This window comes from Scheffersomyces stipitis, chromosome 3 (genome assembly GCF_000209165.1).
Source record: "Scheffersomyces stipitis CBS 6054 chromosome 3, complete sequence".
Classification (NCBI taxonomy): Eukaryota; Fungi; Ascomycota; class Pichiomycetes; order Serinales; family Debaryomycetaceae; genus Scheffersomyces; species Scheffersomyces stipitis.
Window position 1 is genome coordinate 1737357 of NC_009043.1, and position 19198 is coordinate 1756554.

At 42.6% G+C, this 19198-nt stretch overlaps 5 protein-coding genes across 5 annotated transcripts; 2 read left to right on the forward strand and 3 right to left on the reverse strand. All coding sequences in view use genetic code 12, as the record gives it.

The window, feature by feature from the left end:
• Positions 1-58: 58 nt before the first annotated feature.
• Positions 59-2776, reverse strand: PICST_83023 (predicted protein; the record flags this gene model as incomplete). Its single annotated transcript, XM_001383914.1, has 6 exons — positions 59-1937; positions 1971-2104; positions 2177-2323; positions 2366-2399; positions 2514-2623; positions 2645-2776. 6 exons carry the CDS (start codon positions 2774-2776, stop codon positions 203-205), a joined length of 2292 nt encoding a protein of 763 aa, XP_001383951.2.
• Positions 2777-4869: 2093 nt separating this feature from the next.
• On the forward strand, positions 4870-8284 carry FST5 (Fungal transcriptional regulatory protein). Its single transcript, XM_001383582.1, has 2 exons — positions 4870-5776; positions 5798-8284. The coding sequence occupies exons 1-2, from the start codon at positions 4992-4994 to the stop codon at positions 8091-8093; spliced, it is 3081 nt and encodes a 1026-aa protein (XP_001383619.2). The 5' UTR covers positions 4870-4991; the 3' UTR covers positions 8094-8284.
• Positions 8285-8317: 33 nt separating this feature from the next.
• On the reverse strand, positions 8318-9298 carry PICST_31093 (predicted protein; the record flags this gene model as incomplete). The annotated part of the gene is made up of 1 exon (XM_001383915.1): positions 8318-9298. One exon carries the CDS (start codon positions 9296-9298, stop codon positions 8318-8320), a length of 981 nt encoding a protein of 326 aa, XP_001383952.2.
• Positions 9299-11004: 1706 nt separating this feature from the next.
• PICST_43552 (predicted protein) lies at positions 11005-11991 on the forward strand (the record flags this gene model as incomplete). The annotated part of the gene is made up of 2 exons (XM_001383583.1): positions 11005-11453; positions 11592-11991. The coding sequence occupies 2 exons, from the start codon at positions 11005-11007 to the stop codon at positions 11989-11991; spliced, it is 849 nt and encodes a 282-aa protein (XP_001383620.2).
• Positions 11992-13405: 1414 nt separating this feature from the next.
• Positions 13406-17764, reverse strand: ALS2 (agglutinin-like protein 2; the record flags this gene model as incomplete). The annotated part of the gene is made up of 1 exon (XM_001383916.1): positions 13406-17764. The coding sequence occupies one exon, from the start codon at positions 17762-17764 to the stop codon at positions 13406-13408; it is 4359 nt and encodes a 1452-aa protein (XP_001383953.2).
• Between the last annotated feature and the right edge of the window lie 1434 nt (positions 17765-19198).

Here is a 19198-nt window from a genome sequence, read left to right on the forward strand (position 1 = left end):
GGGAGATGGTTGCACTATGCCTAGGAGTTAATTTACTATTACGTTGTCGTATTCGTTTCGTTAGCTAGTGTATATGTCATGTCATGTTACGATAGAGTAGAACAAATACTACCTAGGGCTATTTTAGTAGTAGTCGAGAAGTATTTGTGGCCATGCTCTTGGAGTTATCGCAACAGACTTTTTTTATAATTAGCCTCTTGTACTAGCTCCAGTCGGACGGACCCCATATCTTCACATACCGATCATCCCCCACGGAGCACCACAATTTACCGTAATCCTTGGATCCATGTTTGGCTCTGCCTCCATTACGGTTCCAGTCTACAGAATTACACAAACCGTTGTGTCCCTTGATTCGAGTGATTAGTTGGCCGGTATGGAGCTTCCAGAAATAGATATAGCCATCGTCGGAGCCAGACATCACCAACTCCTCTTGATCTGTATCTTCTACAAGATATCCAAATGCTGACCGAACGATATAGGAACTCTGAGAATGACCGATGAACCTACGGTAGAGAATGGGTTTCTGTATATTCTTGCCATCACCCTGTGATAAACCAGAAATATCCCATACCTGTAGCTCTTCTGGAGCCGAGCTCAAGAGGAAGTATTTTCCATTGTTGGAAACGGAACACGATGTCAAACGACCTCTGACAGTGATAGAGGCAAGTCTTTTAGTAGTTGCTTCCTGATTCAATAAGTCTGGAATCTTGTAGAAGTGGATCTGGCGATCGTTGTTGGCTGTGATCAATACCTTTCCATCTGGAGAGATCGACAAGTCGTTGATTCTGTTGAAGTTATTTTCGAGCTTTTTCTTCATCGACGACTTTTCATCTTGTTTGGACTTGGACTTGATGCCAGCTGAAGAGCCCTGCTCCTCATCGCCAAACACTACATTGTCGTCTTCTTCCATCATAAGAACGTCACCTGATTTGGTTTCGTCGGTTCTCAACTTGGAGAGTTCAGCCTCTTCGCCGTCAAGTTCATCAAGAAGCTCATTGTCGTCGTCGTCTTCGATATTGCCATAGAAGTCGAATAGTTCTACTCCATCGACATCAAACGCCTTCAACACCTTATCCGGCAGCCCGATGATGAACTGCGGTCTGGTGCTGTTGGCATTCAAACCGGACTTGGGTAAGAACTCACACGTCCAGGTCTTGATGTCTGGACCTAAAGTGAAGCAACTGAGCAACTTGAATTCGTCTTCAGTTGCAGCAATGCCAGATTCATCCATTGAACGCGTAATTCGCTTCTTGGATGAATGGTGCAACTGTGATACAGACCATATTCTCACTACAGTGTCCATACTACAACTTACAATGTACTGTTCGTCTGGGTCCCAGCAACAGTAGATAACAGCTCTTGTTTTCCCTCCAGATGGTTTGGTGGAAAATGGAACGAAAACCTGACCATCGATTGCAGGCGAAGATTCCAACAGCTTCAACATCTCAAAGTTGTTGTGGACATCGTAAATGATAAGTCTTCCGTCAAGAGAACCAGTAGCTAAGAACCGCCCCAGAGGTGAAAACCGTGTGAACCACACCTCGTGCGAATGAAACATCAAGCTGTGGATCAACGTGCTGGGGAAGTAGTTTACCTTGAAGAAATGGTCCATTTCCCGAAGAGGTTTTCCCAAGAGAAACGGTTCGCTCTTCTGATTCAAACGCTTGTTAGACTCGACTTTCGTACGTGGTGGTAAGTAGAACGGATTTTGCAGCTTCTGGTACGCGAGGGCCTGATCGATCAACGTCTGTAAGTAATTGCTGGGGATATTATATACCTCGTCAAAGCTACGCAAGCGATCGTTCAAGCGAAATATCTTTCCCAAGAACGTTTCTACCAATACACTACGTAATTCCAGCAAGGGATTGGTGGCTCTAACACTCACATTGACAGGATAACCAAAGAAGTACTTGGAGTGGAGAATGCGGTGGACAAAACTAAGACCAGGTTCGATTTTGTCAGACACCAACAGCAACAATAACGTTGATTCTGATTCTCGAGTCAACTGTGAAAGAAGTTCAGAGCCAAATATTGGGGCGAATCCACTGGAATCTGAACTTATATCAGGGAATTCGTCTGTCGAATAGTATTCTTCATCGATGGACTCTGCAGTTTCCATCTTAGTATGGGGTTTCTTCTCTTCGGTATTCAATTTGGCCGTGATTTGGTCCAAAACAGGCATAAGTTTCTCCCTCAAGTATGCCAACATCAAGTTCTGATCAATAGGCGTAGCTGGAGAAGTGCTTGGAGCCGAGAGAGAAGATATCAACAGCTCGAAGAAAGAGGTTCTTCTCACCAAGTAAAGCACTATAAGAACAACTGTCTTGGGATCAGGTGATTCGACAAGGAGTTCTTCGAAATTGACTTGATAATTGGCTCCAGTAGTATTAGAGGTTTTGCTAGCAGCCTTGTTAGTGTCAATACTGCTAATATTTGTGTTGGTGTTACTACTGCTGAATTTGCTTTTACCGTTGCTACTGCTTTCACTAGCCTGAATGGAATTAGTCGAAAACACGTTGGTGTTCTTGTTGTCGAAGTTCAGCAAAACGGCAACGAGATATGACTCGATAGTCAAGTAGCTACCTGCGCGGAGTTCTCCGTTGAACCACTCAATCATGGCTATCTGGCCATTTTCCTTGGAGACTGAGTCTGACGGTGCAGAGGAGCTGAGCCGAGATTCGACGATGGCACGGCCTAGCTCGTCTGCCACGCGGCCATAGCCCAACTCGTCGAGCGACTTCTGGATCAATTGCAACACAAACTCGTCTGCTGCCATGGTTTCGGTATAGAGGAAGACGTTGTGGGATTGTTCACCGAATTCTGGGGATGCCAGATAAGGTAGATCGTGATGTCGCAATGTCGCAATATCGCAAAGTCGCAGAAAAGAACAGCCGAAGGGAGACTTGAGCCAAGTGTCGCATGATTCAGATGTTTTGTATTGCACGTGATAGATCATGTGACAAAAATATTTTATAGCCAATGTGAGAGAATTTAGACAATACTGCATGATGGATGTGGAATGGGGCTGAAGAAGTGAAGACTTGCTGAGAGAGATAGGAGAGAATAGGAGAGAATAGGAGATTGATACGACAAAATAGGAGACCAGTACAAGGAAATAGGAGAGAGCAAAGATAAGGATGAAGGCAAGTGGGCTGGTGTCGAAGAGGCTGAATCTAGAAACAGAAGGGCTGAAGAAAACAGTGCTTCAGACAGAATAAACATTCAAATAGGAAAGTGAAAAATGTCTGAAAACACTGTGACTTCACATAAGACGAAAAGATACGAAGAGTGTGGAAAACAATGAAGCAGGCTGGGGTCCAGACAGAGACGCAAATTCTGGTGGCAAATGCGGTGCTTAAAATAGAACTATTTCGATTCGGATCGAGCCCGACCGGTAGGACTGCCCCATTGGTAGACCGTGAAACGGGCAGGGCCTAGAGACGGCGAGCTCAGGAAGAAAGCAACGGAGCTGGAGCTCAGGAAGAAGACGCAAGCACAATTTCAATTGCTACTGGAATTGAGAATTCGTAAAGGTTGCAACCGTGGAAAAAGACTGCGGCAGAATATGTCGACACGAAAATGGTCAAGTCGCCGATAGGAATAATCAGGAGTCGCTAGGCAGCCGTCTGTATGCGAGTCACGTGCTGCGTTCACCGAGATTCACCATGAGCTTGTAGTACAAAGGAGAAGTCCGGAAGGCGAAAGAGATGACCAGCTCAAACGACAAATTCAGGAACAGGCTCAGAACTACGCCCCCTGTGGAAAGGGACAAAAAAAATAAGAATTGAGTCCTCCTAGTTAACAATAGCAGAGGTCTGTCTATTAGTCACGAAAGGTGCCGGAGTTTCCTAGTCTCGCCGTACGGTGTGTAGGATTAGTAATTTTTCCTGCCTCGTAATTCTTACGGAGTTAATCCGTACTCGAACGACGGCGGTGTAAGGCCGTGGCTGGTATTGTCTGTGTGAAATGGCAAGCGGCTAAGCAATTGCAGCCGGAGCCACTCGGGAAAGCTCGACCAAACCAGGAGAGAAATGGACGAGCTGGAAAACTGTGTCAGGAAGGTTTTCGATGATTCCTGATCCGCTTATGTCAGCACAAAAGTCAAGAAATAGAAGCAACAGAAATAAATAGAAAGACGCCAACGGCGGCAGAAACACAGAAAGCATTCTGAAATAATTACTGACACATTGCAGACAATTCAGATGCATTCAGACACAAAGAAAACACAATAATGACTCAATTACTAATTAATACAGACAACTGCTTCCAGAATTGTCAGCAATTGTGTTTACTTTGCTAATGGTGCCTCGCGCTAAGTTGTGAATTTGGTTCTGACCAGTAGCCCAGACAGACAGCAAACGGAGCGCTGTCAAAGACAGCAGACAGCAGACAGCAGACAGTAGACAGTAGACAGCATTGGCCGAGACAATTGACCAGCACGTAACGTAGCGCGAGACAAATGACTGTAGACCCGCGGGCAAACTGTAGACAGACTCAAGACAAAAACTTTGCCAACAGACACCAGACAGCGAACTCCACACAAAACTCTATTTTCAATTCCATTGTCTTCTGGACACGCTTGCATCACATATTCCAGATCCTCCCCTAGCAGGACCATCATCCCAAATTGTGTCTGATCCTGGAACTGCCGTTCGACTACCGCCGCAAGGGCGCATGATATCTCTCTCGATCAATCTTCGTATGTATTCCCCAAACGGGAATTCCCGATGCAGACACTGCGATTGTGCACCATGCACCAATAATAAAAAAAAAATTCCACTTGCTTCTCTGGGCTCCATAAATAAAAGCGGGTTTGCTTTTGGAGGCAAATTCACTTCAATTTCAATCCATCTGTATTTCTGTTTTCAGGTTTAACCATTTTTCCTACGTCCTAAGCACAACGCTGGTACTGGCGTCACTCAGCGAGTCCCGTGACGTTTTTCCTTACCCTGCCACCTCTTCCCACCGCTTCCATCCATGGCCCAATAGCCATGTCTACCAAGAAGCGCAATAGAGCCACTAAGGTGTGCGACTTCTGTAGAAGGCGCAAAGTTAAGTGTGATTTGGGGAACCCCTGCTCCACCTGTGTCAAGTACGGCCACCGCAATTGCCGATACAAGGAACAAGACAACGAGGCCGACTCAGACTTCAAAGTCCAGGATCAGTTGCTCCAGTTAAAGGAGAAATTGAGACTGCTCGAAGAGTCTGTAAATCAGAACCCAGCCTTCAGTGAGTACCACAAGGAAAAGAGCAGCATCAGCAGTAGCAGCAGCAGCAGCAGCAACATTAATAACTATAACAGTAATCGTAACATTTCTAGTAACAACAGTGTCAATAACAGTAGTAGCGTGAATAGCAAGATCAATAACAATCTAAACAACAATCTTAGCAATCTTAACATTAACAACAACCCTAACAGCATCAATGTTAATGACAACCTCAATATCAACAACGAAGATGTCAACTTCAACAGCAATATCACCAACAATAACAAACGACAACATCTTGCGGCCAGCAGTTCGCCACCATTTGAGAACCCTGGTTTTGGAATCTTGGATGTACGGAGCGTCTTAGGGAGAAACCCCGTTGCATCAGAGGAGGATGTAATCAACTTCTACGATGGATACTCGTCCGTCTACGACAAGGAACCAATTAGAAGACGGAATTTCGGGCCCATGGCATGGGTCACTTTAGTAAAAGTGGATAACTGTAGTGGGAAGCTCTGGGACTATATACATTGTGTCAAGAACTCGAACAAGGAAATCCGGGGCGCCAAGTTTAACGGCGAGATGTTAAGCAAAGTAGACGTTTTTCCCACAGCCAACGCAGTGGACCAGGATTTCCGAGAAAAGGTCACCGAAGATGAAGGGTTCAACGAAGTGAGGCCATATAAAGATGTTGCCTATAAACTCTCACCGGGACACAATAAGTCTTCTATTGACAATAAGCATTCTCAGAATACTTTGAATGAGAAGGCCAAGAGCTTAGGCTTGATGTTCTACCAAGGGGGATTGGACGAGGAGTTGGCGTTGATCGAAAAGATCCGCTTGGTCTTGCCCAAACGTAAAGTCATATGGCTATTGTATAAGCGATACTTCACCCACTTGTATCTGGCCTTGCCATTGCTTGACGAAGTCGTCTTCAAGGAAAAGATCCAGAAGCTCGTGGGCCAGGAAAGCTACGAGGATGTAGATGTCAAAGTGCAAGTGGAGATGCGATTGGATTTCGCCCAGTTGGGATTGTTGCTCATAGTACTTCGTTTGAGTTACTTGACGTTGTTCACGAATGTCGCTTCTATCAATGAGGCGAACTTGATTCTGAATGATCCATCACCAAGAGCCCAGGAAATCAAGTATTTATTGAACAATCCCATCAACATCGACGTTATAGATGTGGCTCAGAGCTGTCTTAACCAGTTTAACCTAATGAAGAATGTCAACATGACCACCATGCAATTGGCCATGTACATGAGGATCTACCACATGTATGCTCCTGAAGAAGGCGACGGTATCGACGGTGGAGATGCGCAGGTGTTTAATGCCATGTTGATTCAGATGGCTTACTCTCTAGGCTTGCATCGTGAACCAGACAAATTTCCCAAAGAATTGAACGACGAAAAGACAAACAACCTTGGAAGAAAAATGTGGTACATGTTGTTGGTGTTTGACATGAACAACTGTATGGCTAATGGTACTCCCATGAATGTACACAGGTTGTCTTTCGACACCGTATTCCCTTTTTATAGACCAGGAAACGAGAACGTCATAGATGTGGAGGTAGAAAAAAGCGTCTTAAGTTCATTCAACCGTTTCAACAACGTGTACGCTCCCATGACAGAAATTCTCGATATGATTGTCAAAGTCAAGGGAGGGGTCAAGATGACCGATCTTGCTGAGAAATTGTCGTATATGGAATCTCACTTTGTAGAGGAGTATGGCAAGATAGGCAATCATTTCGACGCTGGAAACTTGAGTCAAGTTGAAGTATACCAGACAACATTAAAAGTCAAAATCCATCTAACCTCCAATATGTTTGTTGTCACAATTTTTTTCCACATCTTCAACTATTACGAGAAGAAAGGATTTTCTGAGTTAGCCTTCTTTTACCTCAAGAAGATTTTCTTGATCACCATCTTAGACTTAATGCCTTTCTATTTTGAATTCTTAGACCGCTCCCATATTATTTTCAAGAATTCCACGGATTTGAGCATTACTCCCGCATTTGAAATGGTGACTCATAAGGCTCTTATTGTATTGATGAGTATACTATTAAGAGTTAGATTTGCTATCAAGACGAGCGAGGACTCCTTTGATCACAATATGAAATTAATCAAGGTTATCAGCTACAAGATATATTACGACTGTTTGATTAGAATTAAGGGTCTTCTCGAAAAGTGTTTGGGCGTTTTCAGAGAGAGCATTGCAAAGTTAAGTCACAGATATTACTATTCGTGGAGAATTACCAAGGCACAGAACTTCTTAAACACACTTTTGACAAGCGACCAGTTATACGAGACTTATGCTCCCCGCATGAGCGGGCCCAGATTGGAATTCACTAATGCCATGTTGGAAGAATTGACCACTATTCTTGAAAAGGCTTTATACAAAGTGAAGGAACACAAGAAGGCCCAAAAAGGTGGGTCTCAAGCATCTAAAGCAGATCCAACGGTCAAGAGGGATCCTGCGAGCTACACCGTTAGTGGATCTGTTGGACTGAGTGACGATCGCTGTAATTCATACGAAGATCGTGACAAGATTACACCTACTTTTTCGAGTACTTCTGTTGGATCAACTACCTCTAATGACAACTATTTTGACGGTGACTACTTGCCCAATGACCAGATCGACTCCATTTGGTTACAGATGATGTCGTTGAAGAGTCAGGCGGCAGATCCCACAGCCAACTTCAACACCCCTGCCCCACTTGGAGTGGGCATTCCTGGATCAAGTATGTATGACGCATTGGGAACGCCTGGTGCGTCCCTTGGTGGGGACATGGGTCCTTATCTTGAGACAGATAATCTCAACCTCTATCAGCGAGACGATTTCTTTGGAAACATGCCTCTTGAAGAGATCTTCAAAGACTTCAGCTGATTTTTTCGTTTTTTTTCCACGACTTGTTTTACTATTGCTTTTGAAACTAGAAATTACCATAAAAACCATCAAAAAGACTAAAAAAAAGAATGCTAATTGAATTCAGGAGATCTATTCCAGATTTTGTATATATCATTGTTTATTAACTTGTAAATAGAACGATTGTGAATGAATGAATGTCTATGTAAATGAACTTTATCTAAATGCGTGGATATCTTTAAGTACTATTTTATTTCCCATAAAATGATGTGGCCATCCACCGGACTTCTGTAGAGAAGAGAATGCTTGTTGTCAGAGTGGATACTGATTATAGTCCATGGCTGTTCTCTGATATAGAGATTTAAGAACTTGGAGTGAATGTTTTTCAATGTCAATCTTTCGAGGTTGTGCGAGTATTGAGAGTCCGACGGAAGCTGTGGTACTTGATAAGAGCTTATAAAGTCCTCCACATGGTTATACGTATTCAACTGTGAGCTTCCCAGAGCCAACATAGTAAGGTACTCGTAGAGTTCTGCGGTATCTTCCGAATCCAAAGTCTGGACGCTAGTACCAAGTGGATGCAAGTTTACAAGGTCCGCATTAATCTGTGATATAGCGGCCGTTGCAGATTCAGTGGAAATGAGCTGAATTGGAAAATTGAAAGTTGAAACTGTTAAACATGTGTACACATTGAATATAGTCTGTATGATATATTGAAGCTCGCTGAAGATGGCTAGTTGGTTATTAGCTATCCGAAGCTGGATCGTGATATCATAATTATACGAGACGAACTGTTTCGACCCGTGGCCTATCTTTGACTCTCTGATCTTTTTCAATACAACATTGGGCACGTTGGCCAAGTTTGGCACTTTTTGGAAAGCTGATTCGCTCACAACGATTTTGAGGATGGAATTTTTCAATGTGAGACTACTGGTATTTGACAACTCTATGCTGGCGTTATCGGATACTGCCCGGAGATAAATGGCCGAGTTATTCTCGTCAAAGTCAGTATAATCCAATTGCGATAGTATCTCCAACAACGGGGTTTCTGGGGCAGAAGAAGATTTGTGGAATTGTACAAGATCAAGGTTAGTATTCAATTCTGGAGTGGCCGAGGAGAGAATGTGAGCCGAATTTATGAAACAAGTTGATCTGAGGGCATACTCAATTGACTTGAAGACTTCACTTCCGCTTCCCGACGTCACATGACAGTGTTCCGACAACATGGTGTTGGTATAGAAAAGAAAGAGTATTATATTGAGGATTAGCCATCTTGATATAGCGATGGAGGAGTGTGTATAGAACTAGACTTAGTCTCGAGATTTTCCAAAATGGTCGGGCTCCAGAGATTAGACAACCACCACAAGAAGATCTAGTCAGCTTTCGAAAATAAAAATAATAATTGAATAATGATTAAACGTATTAGAGAGTTGCTTTTTATGAATATAAATTGTAATTGGTATTTCTTGTCAATTCAAAGATTTTCAACTTGAGTTACCCAACTTTTCTCAACAATTCTGCAAAAGATAACCAAAATGTAAATGATAATTCATCTAAAAAGAACTCTAAAAGCATTCAAAGATAGCAAGACTTTCGGACCAATTAAAATAGAATATATCAGAGGAGTTTCGGTTGTTACGTCCATCTCATTTAATTACTAGCATTAAGTACTTGCCTTATTCCTTACAATTAATGAAACCACAAAAATTTCACAGAATCCAGACTTGTACCAGAATCAGCTTGTACAAATTCAACTAGTATCAAGCCAAGATACACGGTAAACCTTTATGGAAATATTTATTGCAACCAGCAGCCCAGAGTTGCAGCCATTTCGGCCCCAATCTCTGCTTTATCTCACACGATGCTACAAGTAGTCACGTGCCACAATTACTTTTTCTTGAGCTCCAGTATTGGCCGATGTAGCAGCGAAGGCGACCTCCTGCACAGTCAGAGCCCTCGTGGGCCCAATTTATCCTCTGGGCTTGTTGACAATTAGAGTAATTGATCTTGTTACACTTAACAGAGGGGTGGAGAAAGCCACTCCTGATCTGGCGAGGAACGGTGGGAGATGCGGTATGGAGACATTTTCTTTGTTTTTCAGTTGAAACCCTTGTTATTTATGTAGCCACGAAGATTCGTCTCAGTGAGAGCATCACAGTGATGCGATTTTGGAGCTGAGAAGTTGTCTGTCGCCGAAGTTGCCGTGCCAGTTGTGGTGTCAGGAGTGGCCAATTTAGCGACAGATTTAGGGAAGGAGCGAAAAAAATAGTGAGAAACGGGGGCATTCTCGCGAGCCAGCACGACACAAATAGCGAGAACTGCAACACGAGACTAATTGTTTCGGGATATTTTTATTGTTACGAGGGGAGACCTGACATGGTCGGTGAATACAATTTCGGTATAATACACAATCCAAAATGGAATAAATAGTAGAGAATAAATGGCAGATCAGATCAGGCTACCGACGAACACTCTTTCTTTCTGCTTATCTTTTATCCTCGACGCAAAATCTGAAGACTGTTCAGAGCTTCAGAGCTTCAGAGTTTCAAAATTTCGGATTTTCAGATTTTCAGATAGTCCATCTCTTGTGAGTCTCATTGCGACCCGCAGAAATTCTCGCTACAGTTTTCGTTTTCTCAGTAGACCCCATCGTTAGCTGGCAAGACTCTGCACCGAGAAATTTCACCTCAGACCATCGATCTTCTCCCAGCTAGCTCGACCAACTCTGCAGCTCACATTAAAGAGGATTTCTGTTCCGAAATCCTTTCCCCAGAAGTCAGCTCCACCGACGTACTTGTGTTTTGCAAGGTTTCTTGTGTGAAGTCTTCCAATCTTTCTTGATTAGCCATTTCGACCAAGGTATTTTGGATTTTTTCTCGCTACGATTTCCAAACTTTTCACCACCGCCAAATCCACCATTACCAGCACAACCATGCTCCAGTTCCATTACATGGCTCCATGGGTGCCTGGTTTCACTCACGCAGTGGAAGCCGAGTTGATTGCATCCGAGAACAAGCCGCCGTTCACTCCGTTCCAGTTGGCTACCATCGATAGCAAGACCGGTTTCCCTAAGAACAGAACTCTCGTGTACAGAGGCTTTCTCTTTGACGACAAGTCGAACAGCACATTGACTTTCACTACCGATAAGCGGATGGATAAATACGACGAATTACTCCACAACGACCGTTTTGAGGCTGTATTCTATTTTGGCAGAACTAAAAAGCAGTTCCGGTTCAGTGGCAGAGCCCGCATCATCGACGATGCCCATAGACCCAGTATCGACTTGGCTTCTATTCAGCCCAGTACACTTATCGAAAATAATCACAAGAAATCGCTTAAAAGGGCAAAAGAATATGACAACTCCGACTCGGAGTACTTAGAGTCTGAAAACGACGAGGAACATCATCACCATCATCACCATCACCAACATCACCAACATCACCAACATAACCAAACCAACAATAATAATACTATCAAACAACATATCTATAATCCCCAGAGCGTGCCCATATCATGTAGTTTGTTGTCGCCTTCGTTGTTGTCGCAGTTCAACAACGACTCCACCAGCGATTTGGCGTATCTGACGTTGAACGAATTATCACATTTGCTGTATATCCCTCCTACCGATCAGGAATGGAGTGACGAAATCGAGCGTCAGTGGAATGGCTTATCCAAGGGATTGAAGAAGTCGTTCAGAAAGCCTCTGCCATTGACTCCGTTGACTGACGAACACGTCAAGCTTATGGACTCTATCAACAGAGGTGTAGATGGCAAGAAAGACGACCATGGTAAAAAGAACTTCGCCGTAGTAGCCATGTTCATCGACCGTGTTGACTTGGTCGAGCTAGATAAGGACAGACGGTACATCTACGTCAAGGACCCGCACCAATTGTGGAGCGAGGAAGAAGTTTGTCCTTAGAGTAGTTGGACTGACGATTCATGATAATGATTATAGACTACGTCATGTATATACAATTGACCACGCACAGAGTCTAGTGTAAAGAGCAAGAAGTAGAGAGTAGAGACGAAGATAGAAGATAAATGTTAATAGATAGTACAAAATATAGACAATGGCCATGAATAGTCACTGAATTTTGGATATCAGCGACAAATCCTATGAATTATGGTGTATAATTTTGGATGGAGTCATAGCAAACTATACATATAGAGTTAAGGTGTGCCAGGGGACGGCCAATGACCCATCTTAATATAATGCTGCACCTAAAAGAATCTGTTTCAAAACGATCTTCGTTTTGGAAGTAAAGTTGGTTCAAAATCTGATCAGGTTCAACATCTAATTGTGGCTGATAGGCTTTGAAAGGGCGGCCCCCTTGTCGCTGGCTATTCATGAATAAAGCTCATGCCTCGAACAGAAGTATAGTTGCTGGTAATGCAAAACTCAAATACTCCATTTGGATCTGGGCCACATTCTACAGGTCTAGCATTTCGTTAAAACCACTGAATTTGCAATTGATATCGCACGAAAGTTCATCAAAGTAAGGTATTAAATTTTCATTTTTCTGTTAGCCAGCATGTGAACTAGTAGAACATGAAAACTGGTTGGTCGAGAAGGTGCCGTTGGTATCATTGCTTACGGAGTAGAAGTTTTCAAGCAGTCGGAAGAGACTACTCAGGAGTTGAAGTCGAAAGTATGCTAGTATTGGCAAGCACTTTCAGCCTCCTGCACAGTCAATCACACCAAGTGCAGTACGACTATTCTGTCAGAATTTATTAACTCGAAGGGCACAACAGAGGTAAATATTTGTATGAGACTTTCACGTCTCCGCAAGAAAAAGGGTATTCACTAATCCAGAACTCCGTGAGATTTCTTAATATTAGGTGTTGGCAACGCGTGGGATATCAGTTTTGGTAATGATATTCGCGAAGCAGTCCTAGTCCCAAGCGGAAAGTATCAGAAGTCTGTAACTAATGAGAACAACGAAAGATGCCCCTCAGTTCGCGTCTTCTGTAACGTTCTGGGTCTTGAGAATAGCACAGATGACAAAATTGCATTCTATACGATCAATCATATAATAAGGTACTTAGGTATTAATTCTAGAAAGTAAATGCTGATAGCACTTCAACTAATCAAAGGATTGTCACGAAACAAAGGAAAAACAGAAAAATTATAAACTTATGTGCAAATAGAGAAAAGGGGCAGTCACAAGAATGGATAAAGAACTAGGCGTCCGAATGAAAAACAATAAGTATAAGACATCACGATGAATTCTTACGCCGTCCAATTACACGTCATGTGCATTATGGCCGCGATGGGTATCAATTAGAATTCATGATATGAGCTACTTTGTGTTGTTACTCTTTCAAAGAATGGATCAAGCGTAGAGGGAGAAAATAAGACACAAGATTGAAGCAAAGTAAACCAGACTTGCTCCAATGAGGGTTGCACCAGATCCCTCGTACTCATCTACTGAAGATGACAAATCTGTTTCATCCTTTAAATCTTCAGCCAGAGAATCAGAATTAGAAGAACCAGTGGAGTCGTAGGTGGAACTACTAGATGGAGCGGGAACCACGCCATTTGTTTGAAAACCTGAAGTGTCGGCTGTTGTATAAGTCGAAACTTCGCCATTTGGACCTGTTGTTGTAACCGTAGTAGTGAACCACTCTTCAGGGATTGAGCGAGATTGCACATGATCACTGATGTGCTTACTAAACTCAGCAGCGGGCCCGGTTTCAGATTCAAGATCTACGCCAGGATTAATCACCACGGCAGATGATTGACCCAATGTTATATCAGCTGGTAGCTCGACAGAGGAACCGCCAACAGAAGAATACTCTGTTGGAACTGCGACAATGACAGTCACGGATCCTCCTTGAGTGTAAGTAAACGTTTTTGTAGTGGTGAAAGTACCAGTCCACAAAGAAGTTATAGTGGTAGTTGGGTTAGGTGAGACTTCAGTAGGGTAATCTTCAACGGGAGAATACTCTGTTGGAACTACAACGACGATTGTGTCAGTGCCACCCTGAGTATCAGTATATGTTTCTGTGGTGGTGAAAGTACCAGTCCATGTCGAAGTAATAGTGGTAGTTGGGTTAGGTGAGACTTCAGCAGAGGAGTATTCTGTTGGAACTACAACGACGATTGTGTCAGTACCACCCTGAGTATCAGTATATGTTTCTGTGGTGGTGAAAGTACCAGTCCACGAGGAAGTAATAGTGGTAGTTGGGTTAGGTGAGACTTCAGCGGAGGAGTATTCTGTTGGAACTACAACGACGATTGTGTCAGTGCCACCCTGAGTATCAGTATATGTTTCTGTGGTGGTGAAAGTACCAGTCCATGTCGAAGTAATAGTGGTAGTTGGGTTAGGTGAGACTTCAGCAGAGGAGTATTCTGTTGGAACTACAACGACGATTGTGTCAGTGCCACCCTGAGTATCAGTATATGTTTCTGTGGTGGTGAAAGTACCAGTCCATGTCGAAGTAATAGTGGTAGTTGGGTTAGGTGAGACTTCAGCAGAGGAGTATTCTGTTGGAACTACAACGACGATTGTGTCAGTACCACCCTGAGTATCAGTATATGTTTCTGTGGTGGTGAAAGTACCAGTCCACGAGGAAGTAATAGTGGTAGTTGGGTTAGGTGAGACTTCAGCAGAGGAGTATTCTGTTGGAACTACAACGACGATTGTGTCAGTGCCACCCTGAGTATCAGTATATGTTTCTGTGGTGGTGAAAGTACCAGTCCACGTAGAAGTAATAGTGGTAGTTGGGTTAGGTGAGACTTCAGCGGAGGAGTATTCTGTTGGAACTACAACGACGATTGTGTCAGTGCCACCCTGAGTATCAGTATATGTTTCTGTGGTGGTGAAAGTACCAGTCCACGAGGAAGTAATAGTGGTAGTTGGGTTAGGTGAGACTTCAGCAGAGGAGTATTCTGTTGGAACTACAACGACGATTGTGTCAGTGCCACCCTGAGTATCAGTATATGTTTCTGTGGTGGTGAAAGTACCAGTCCATGTCGAAGTAATAGTGGTAGTTGGGTTAGGTGAGACTTCAGCAGAGGAGTATTCTGTTGGAACTACAACGACGATTGTGTCAGTACCACCCTGAGTATCAGTATATGTTTCTGTGGTGGTGAAAGTACCAGTCCACGAGGAAGTAACAGTGGTAGTTGGGTTAGGTGAGACTTCAGCAGAGGAGTATTCTGTTGGAACTACAACGACGATTGTGTCAGTGCCACCCTGAGTATCAGTATATGTTTCTGTGGTGGTGAAAGTACCAGTCCACGTAGAAGTAATAGTGGTAGTTTCGTTTGGCAAGACTTCAGTAGAGGATTCTTCGGTAGTGGATTCTTCGGTAGAGGAATACTCTGTTGGAACCACAATGACGATTGTGTCAGTACCACCCTGAGTATCAGTATATGTTTCCGTGGTGGTGAAAGTACCAGTCCACGTAGAAGTAATAGTGGTAGTTTCGTTTGGTAAGACTTCAGTCGATGATTCTTCGGTAGTGGGTTCTTCGGTAGAGGAATACTCTGTTGGAACCACAATGACGATTGTGTCAGTGCCACCCTGAGTATCAGTATATGTTTCCGTGGTGGTGAAAGTACCAGTCCACGTAGAAGTAATAGTGGTAGTTTCGTTTGGCAAGACTTCAGTCGATGATTCTTCAGTAGTGGGTTCTTCAGTAGTGGATTCTTCGGTAGTGGGTTCTTCAGTAGTGGATTCTTCGGTAGAGGAATACTCTGTTGGAACCACAATGACGATTGTGTCAGTGCCACCCTGAGTATCAGTATATGTTTCTGTGGTGGTGAAAGTACCAGTCCACGTCGAAGTAATAGTGGTAGTTTCGTTTGGCAAGACTTCAGTCGATGATTCTTCAGTAGTGGGTTCTTCGGTAGTCGATTCTTCAGTAGATGATTCTTCGGTAGTGGGTTCTTCAGTAGTGGATTCTTCGGTAGAGGAATACTCTGTTGGAACCACAATGACGATTGTGTCAGTGCCACCCTGAGTATCAGTATATGTTTCTGTGGTGGTGAAAGTACCAGTCCACGTCGAAGTAATAGTGGTAGTTTCGTTTGGCAAGACTTCAGTCGATGATTCTTCGGTAGTGGGTTCTTCGGTAGTCGATTCTTCAGTAGATGATTCTTCGGTAGTGGGTTCTTCAGTAGTGGATTCTTCGGTAGAGGAATACTCTGTTGGAACCACAATGACGATTGTGTCAGTGCCACCCTGAGTATCAGTATATGTTTCCGTGGTGGTGAAAGTACCAGTCCACGTAGAAGTAATAGTGGTAGTTTCGTTTGGCAAGACTTCAGTCGATGATTCTTCGGTAGTGGGTTCTTCAGTAGTGGATTCTTCGGTAGAGGAATACTCTGTTGGAACCACAATGACGATTGTGTCAGTACCACCCTGAGTATCAGTATATGTTTCCGTGGTGGTGAAAGTACCAGTCCACGTAGAAGTAATAGTGGTAGTTTCGTTTGGCAAGACTTCAGTCGATGATTCTTCAGTAGTGGGTTCTTCGGTAGTCGATTCTTCAGTAGATGATTCTTCGGTAGTGGGTTCTTCAGTAGTGGATTCTTCGGTAGAGGAATACTCTGTTGGAACCACAATGACGATTGTGTCAGTGCCACCCTGAGTATCAGTATATGTTTCCGTGGTGGTGAAAGTACCAGTCCACGTAGAAGTAACAGTGGTGGTTGGGTTAGGAGTTTCAGTTGATATCGGAGCACGAGGAGGGGAAGGACACTCATTACATTGAGAGGGTCTGCTTGCGTCTGGTGGTGGACCAGAGTATAAGATACCGGCCCTTGATATTGTACCAACACCGCTACCGTATGCTGCGGAACCAATGCTTATTAATGAGGGATCATAACCTGGACCAATAACAAGTTTATAGGTATAACTTCCACTTCTAATGCTCAAGTTGTTTCCATCGTAATCAAAGCTGTTGATAGCAGTGCTAAGTCCAATAACATTGTTATTACCCCATCCGGCTATGTGGATAGGGATATTGGGAGGATACGTATCAATTCTTAAGCTTGAAGTACTAGTACTCAAGTAAATAAGTTGTCCTTCTTCCATAGGTCTTGAATTAACATTAGTGGCCCAGAAGTTTGAGTCAAGGCCGACATCGAAACATCCATTACCTTCCACTGTGGAACCTTGGAAAAAAATGTTTTGATAGATACAAACAGTTCCGTCATTAGTAATGGTTTTACCATCCAAACCAAGGTGAGAAGTTCCACCAGATCTTCTAACGGTTTGATATAAAATGATGGTACCAGTATTAATAAAAGAACCCTTTGGTTGGATTGCAAATGTTGACCCACCGGTATTACCAATTCCAGCAAACCACACCATACCGTTGTTCTCGAAGGAACCACCATACCAATCATAAGTTGGTGCCGAGGTAGCATTGGTATCATCTAAAACTATCCACCCGTTGTTGACAATATTCGCGGTAGTACCAATTACATCGCAAGTCATACCTGTCCTAACAATCTTGTTGGTAATATAGAGTTTGCCGTTAATTGTAATATCATTATAAAAGTTGTGGGTCATACCATAATCAATTGAATAGAAAACCCCACTGTTTACAATGAAGTTTTGTCTGATTAACGTATCACCAGTGCTAACAATTGTATTTTGGCTTATAACTAGATCGTCAGCGGCCAAAGCCGATGCGACAAAAAGTAAAGATCTTATCACTAGTTTGAGTGAGATCTTCATTCTTGCAATATCTTTTTGGAGTAATATTCATTCAACATCTTTTTGGTTTACTGCAATGCAATATATTGATGTATTTATAGCTCTCAGAGTCAATGAATGAATGAAGGAAGGAAGTTTGGCATCGGGGAACAAGTATGACAAGAGTGGCCTAACTTTCGAGATATTAATAAAAAGTTAGACGATATGTTTCTCAACTACTTGTCAAACTCATCGTCATTAAGATCGTCTGCAAACATTCTACGTATTGCTGTTTGTCTAAAACTTATCGTCATTAAGATCGTCTGTAAACATTAATATTTTGCACCAACTTTTAACGAAAAAATTATCCTGCAAAATAAGCTTCAATAATATGCAACTAAAACATAGGCATTGTACAAATCAATTTTTTATTGATAATGATATAAAAAATATATTTAGCAGCTGATTTCTTATCCCGAGGAGTTTCGATCCGAAGGTATCTATTGTGCGGTACTTCCAAAGAAGAGACTAGGATGGAAACAGAAGGTCGCACACTTTAGGGTAGCATTGACATTTTCAGTGAACAATCTTGTCGCAACTGCAATCAATATTGTCCCCAAATTCGAAAAAACTTGCACGGGAAGATATAACAAATCTGGTTGCAACTACCTTTTAATTTGTCAAAGAGAAAATGTTTAATTAGTAGAGACACAGGCTTTTGAAAGTAGGGATATTATTTTGGAGAAGTGGTGACTGTTAACTTCCGGAGAAACGGCCCTACTCCCGGATCTGCAATCTTGTCGGATATTGTACTTCTAAATTAAAAAGAATATTTTGCCAAAGTCAAACCTGTGTGGTACATAGTTGTATCCTTCACTCAATTTCGCTTGTAACTACCTAGCGTCACGAAATATGATTGTAGGGCTAGTTTATGAGTCGTTTTACTTTCCGAGAACCGAAAATCTCGATCCCATTCAGCGACTTTTGCGAAGAAGTTTACGAAATGGTGATCGACAATAGAAGAATAGTGTAAGTCATTTGCTTCTTTTTGGGACACCTTTAAGATCACTTGGCTGCGTCTGAAAAGCTTTCTTAAATATAAAGAGAAGATTAATTTGGTTTGTCTCGAGGCAATAGTTTCACAGTCTACATTTGAGAAGAAAGGAAGTTAATACTCAAATGAAAAAATTCTAGAAAAATCCTGGTTTACTTGATGAACAATTATCAACTTGATTCTCAAGGTCTTTATTAAAAAATCCAAATATTATTTCGAATTAAAATATTGAATGTGTAGAAGAGTGTAATATTAAAATAATAGATTCTGGAATAGATTCATTTTTTAAAGATAGTACTAACATCTTTGCTAAACGAGTATTTTTTTTGTTACTTTTTTTTTGGATTCTCAAGCAATATCCCTGACGTTGACGACCAGCTGTATTAGCTTTTCTTGGCCTAACCCTTGCCCGCCTATGGACT